We start from the raw sequence: 4,768 nt of genomic DNA, 5'->3' as shown, positions 1-4,768 counted from the left end.
ATATGTGAACTGATGCCTCTAAAACAAAGAGAAAATCAACAGAGAAAAAAACTAAGATACAAAAAAAGTACCAACACAATGAAACCTTGTTAACTGGTTTAGTAATGAACAATTATGGATTGGTATTCAACGTGGCAAATATTACATGCATACCAAGACGAAAACATTGAATGTAGTTTTGTGATACACACAAATGACAAATATAATCAAGAGTTGTACTTAACCGACAAAGGCTAGAGGCTCCTGGCTTGGGACAGTCGCAAAATTGCGGCGGGGTTAAACATGTTTATGAGATCTCAACCCTCCTCCTATACCTCAACCCAATATAGAAAAGTAAACGCATAACAATACGCACATTAAAATTCAGTTCAAGAGAAGTCCGATTTTCAAACCTGCTAGTTCTCAAAGTTACAGTCACATGTCACTCATACGTTGGACACGATATTCTAACTCTGAGCCGACCAGTCAATTACTTATAAAAGACACGTACTTTAAGCAAAACCAGTACAAACCAATTTGAAAGTTTTTTGTTTGACCCGACAAAGGATCAATCCAAAAGCCTCCAAATACTGAGATGACAACGCTATCACGTTTATAACGTGATTTTACCTAAAATATAAAAGAGAAGATGTGGTATGATTGCCAATTAGACAACTCTCCACAAAAGGCCAAAATGACTTGACACAGATGATGATTAACTATAGATCTCCGTGCGGCCTTCAACAAAGAGCATATTTAACCTTTAAGAAGTAAATCACAAAAAATACTGAACTCCGAGAAAAATTCCAAACCGAAAGTCCATAATCAAATGGCAAAATCAAAAGCTCAAAGACATCAAACGAATGGATAACAACTGTCATATTCCTGACTTGGTATAGGCATTTTCTAATGTAGAACGCATGCATAGTCAGCTGTTTATGGCACCGATATGCCAAAAACAGACAATTCAAACGAGAAAACCAAATGACTAATTAATGTACAAAATAACAAACGAAAACAAATATGTAATACAGCATGTCGGAACGACAATTTGGGAGAGGAACCGGATAGGAGAAATAGTTCCCAATGGAGGATTTTACAGATGATGGTTTAACGTAAATCTAAACTGACTATTGAAATACCGATAAATATGTTTTATTTAAAACAAAACATCATATATTTCTAAAAACCTATCGCCACAAACTAACAAAACTTTGCCAGACTTATCAAAACAAACATCATGTGGAGCTTTGATTTTGTTAAACTCATCTAACAGAGTTTTCCTTTGATATCCATCTTCTGAGATAGCATGCAATGCACCAGACAGATCACATGCTATTATACAACCTTGGTTATTAACGGCAACGGCAACTATCTTCTTCATATTTTCGTCTTTGTAGGAAAATATTTTTGTGCCATCTATCTGTATTGCTACTACTTGGTCGGTATCAGATGTATAAAGTAAACGTTTGTTTTTTATATCAGTCGCAAGTCCATTAAATTTATTCTCACAGTTTGTATGTGTGTCAAAACACTTTTGTAAGCCTATTTCTTTGTTTTCATTATTTATCCTTTGCAGGCTTTTCCCAACGATAATATGCATGAATCCATTAAAGATGCAAAGCCCACCAGTAAGCGCCTGCCTGCTGCTATTTCTAATTTCCTGACGTAATGCAAATCTATTTTGTTCTATCTTGCAAGTATATATGTATGCATCATAACACGAAACATAAATTGTAAGGTTTTCGATGTCGCAAGTCAGTCTTTTTATCCCTTCGTTGAAAGTAGTTTTCGCTATACATTTGCTAGTCACACAATCAACCGCATTTAACACTCCATATTGACTGCCAACCAAGATAATCGAGTTCATCATACATACAGTATTAACATCAAACTCAAATGACAGAGTTTTTTTATGTCTCAATTTTATGTTTGTTATTGTGCCGGTATCCAATGGATTAAAGTTCACGAATTCATTCAGGTCAATTGGTACATTACATATCACTTCGGTTTGCCCGAAACTGACTGCTTTTTCTACTTGGTGAAATATTTTATTGACAGCAAATCTCGCTTCCACGGCTGTTTTTACATTTAAAATATTGCTTGTTTCAACGATTTTAGACTTTAATTGAGGTTTCGATTTTTTCAAATGAATAAACATTTGATTCAAGGTACCATTGTCTCGAACAGACTCTGTAGTCTTCGTCAATGAAACAACACGGCTCAGTAGATTTTCAGTAGTTTTTATCTTCGCTTCGAAATTAGTTTTTTGTGCTTCACGTGACATATGTAGTTCCTTTAAAAATGAAGCCAGTAGAATATCCACACTGTCTTTTATTGAAGCAGCGGATGCTTTAGCAGCCAACTCGATCGCTTGAAAAGAATTATCGAGTTTTTCATAATTGCTTATCTTTTCTTCAATAAGTTCTTTAACTTTAGCTTTTACTTCTTTCAATTCATATTTTAAAAAATCTATTCCATCCGTGTTAAGATTTGTCAGTTCTTCAATAGCCTGGATATTTTCGCATTTCCTATGCTGTATAGTTAAGCAAAGCAAACAGCAAAGTTCCTGATGATCAAAACAGAAGGCTTCCAATATTTTAGAATTATGAATTGAACATTTATCGGATATTGGACTAAAATCAGGCTCGCCTCCACTAGCACAGTTATTTATTTCTTCGATATGTACAACTGTATGGTCTGCAGAAATCTTCATAAGGTTGTGAAGTCTCAAGCATTCGTCACAAAACGCTTCATTGCATTCCCGACACCAGTATGATGCCACATGTTGATTGTTTTGTCTTTTGCACAGATGACACTCTTGTTTCGTATTTTCTGATTGGTTCATTTGTGCTGAAATTGTTAAACAATTGGGTACAGACGATGCACATTGCGTTGCATCGTGCACTCTATTTGTATTCGTTACAACTGATCTACAGACGGGACATGGATAACTCGAAAGTTTATGTCCTGTCTGACGTTCTGTTGATGAAATAAACTCACCGATACATGTTTCACAAAAATTGTGTGAACATGGTAGAGTTTTAGGAGATTTCAGTTTCTCTAAACATATCGGACAAGTGAAAATATCACATTCATTCATACACGTTGCCATTGTAGTCAATCATTGTCATAGGTAAATTACTTCCTTTTCATGATTTAATTTATCTCCCCTTTGATATCTTTTTTTCTCTAAAAGAAATGCAATCGTGAACCATGAACATTGAAATGCCGGTGTTAATCAGATTAGTGGATTTTCAAATGTTCTGCTCAATCTTACAATTTAATTGCAATTTTGCATCAACATTAAGACACATGCTCAATTGACAGGTCGACTTCACCGTCTCATTAAACAGAGCTTCTATAAAATTGGGAATCGTAGATACAAATTTCTTGTTTTGGGTTATGATAAAAAAAAAAAAAAAGACCGGGGCAATTTTTAAGAAAAAAGCAATCCAACGATCCCAATTTAATTTTAATCAAATGACTTCAACAATCAAATGGTGTCGATATGATTATGTCCAGTTTTATATCGTGCCTCGACAGAAGTCAGCGCTTGTACATTTGTGAGATTTATGATAACATTTTGATAAAATGTTACCTTGATGATGAAGAGTACCGCTTTATTGTTACCCTCTTACTGTCAAAAATTCCCCCAAAAACAATATTGAAGTTCAGAGAAATGAAAATTTAACAGTATCTTTAGCTATAAAAATTACAAGAACAAAAATGTTGTATATCGTGAAAAAACGAAATCCACAAAATGGTAGTATGAAAAGAAATTATTTCATTTTATGGAGTTAAAATTTGTGCATATAGATTCAAACGTAATTGCATGTATATCCTTTGGTACCAGGACGTTCTTGGTGCAGATTAATCCTGATTGTTTTTATTTGTAATTATCTTCCATCCTAATCCTGATACACAGATGGAATTAATGTTGTGTTTCTCTCAGAAAACACCTTGGTAATGTTTAAGTCTCTTTTAAGTTGCATTTTTTAAAAACTAATGCTTTACTTCCTCAGGAATAGATTACCTTAGCTGTATTTGGCAAAACTTTTAGGAACTTTTGGTCCTTAATGCTCTTCAACTTCGTACTTTATTTGGCCTTTTACACATTTTTTTATTCGAGCGTCACTGATGAGTCTTTTGTATACGAATCGCACGTCTGGCGGAAATATAAAATTTTAATCCTTATATCTATGATGAGTTTGTTTGTAGTAAGTATATGGCTGCCTTTGTATGGAAAACCGTTGGTACCTGTTTTATGTTCCTTTTGTTAACATGTAACAGATGAAACTAAGCAAACAAACAATGATACACAAATCTACAAAGGACTAATAGCAACTAATGAAATGACAGCTACAGACCTCAATAAAACTGATTCATCTTATGAAAATCGAACACAATCCCCCCGTTAAGTATCATACCATCATAAAGTATACATGAATGTAGGTCTCGGGCAGATAAAAAAAACCCTCATTAAACGAATGGATAACAACTGCCATATTCCTGACTTAATACAGGCATTTTCTTATGTAGAAAATGGTTTATAAAATCTGGTTTTAAAGCTAGCTAAACCTCTAACTTGTATGATAGTCGCAGCTAATTCCATAATATTGACAACGATGTGTGAACAAAACAAACAGACACAATAGGTAAAAATGTCACAAATAAGGGTACAACAGCAATAAAAAAAACCACCAAAACTAGAGGTTATCTCATGTTGCACCCGTCGTGTTGCTCATGCTATTACAAAACCGGTAAATAGTTCAATTCGGTAGGTCAC

General features: G+C 34.2%; 1 protein-coding gene across 1 annotated transcript; it reads right to left on the bottom strand.

Annotated features, from left to right (window-relative positions):
* Positions 1 to 1,029: 1,029 nt before the first annotated feature.
* Positions 1,030 to 3,093, bottom strand: LOC143056326 (uncharacterized). The gene has a single exon (XM_076229415.1). It carries the CDS (start codon positions 3,080 to 3,082, stop codon positions 1,139 to 1,141), a length of 1,944 nt encoding a protein of 647 aa, XP_076085530.1. The 5' UTR covers positions 3,083 to 3,093; the 3' UTR covers positions 1,030 to 1,138.
* Between the last annotated feature and the right edge of the window lie 1,675 nt (positions 3,094 to 4,768).

Source organism: Mytilus galloprovincialis, chromosome 13, assembly GCF_965363235.1.
Source record: "Mytilus galloprovincialis chromosome 13, xbMytGall1.hap1.1, whole genome shotgun sequence".
NCBI classification, from domain to species: Eukaryota; Metazoa; Mollusca; class Bivalvia; order Mytilida; family Mytilidae; genus Mytilus; species Mytilus galloprovincialis.
The sequence above is the reverse complement of the archived record's forward strand: the minus strand, read 5'-3'. Positions and strand labels throughout refer to the sequence as shown.

What these genes read in the sequence shown, in the direction of transcription:
- LOC143056326 (XM_076229415.1), bottom strand. Translation starts at nt 3,082, where the DNA reads ATGAATGAATGTGATATTTTCACTTGTCCGATATGTTTAGAGAAACTG.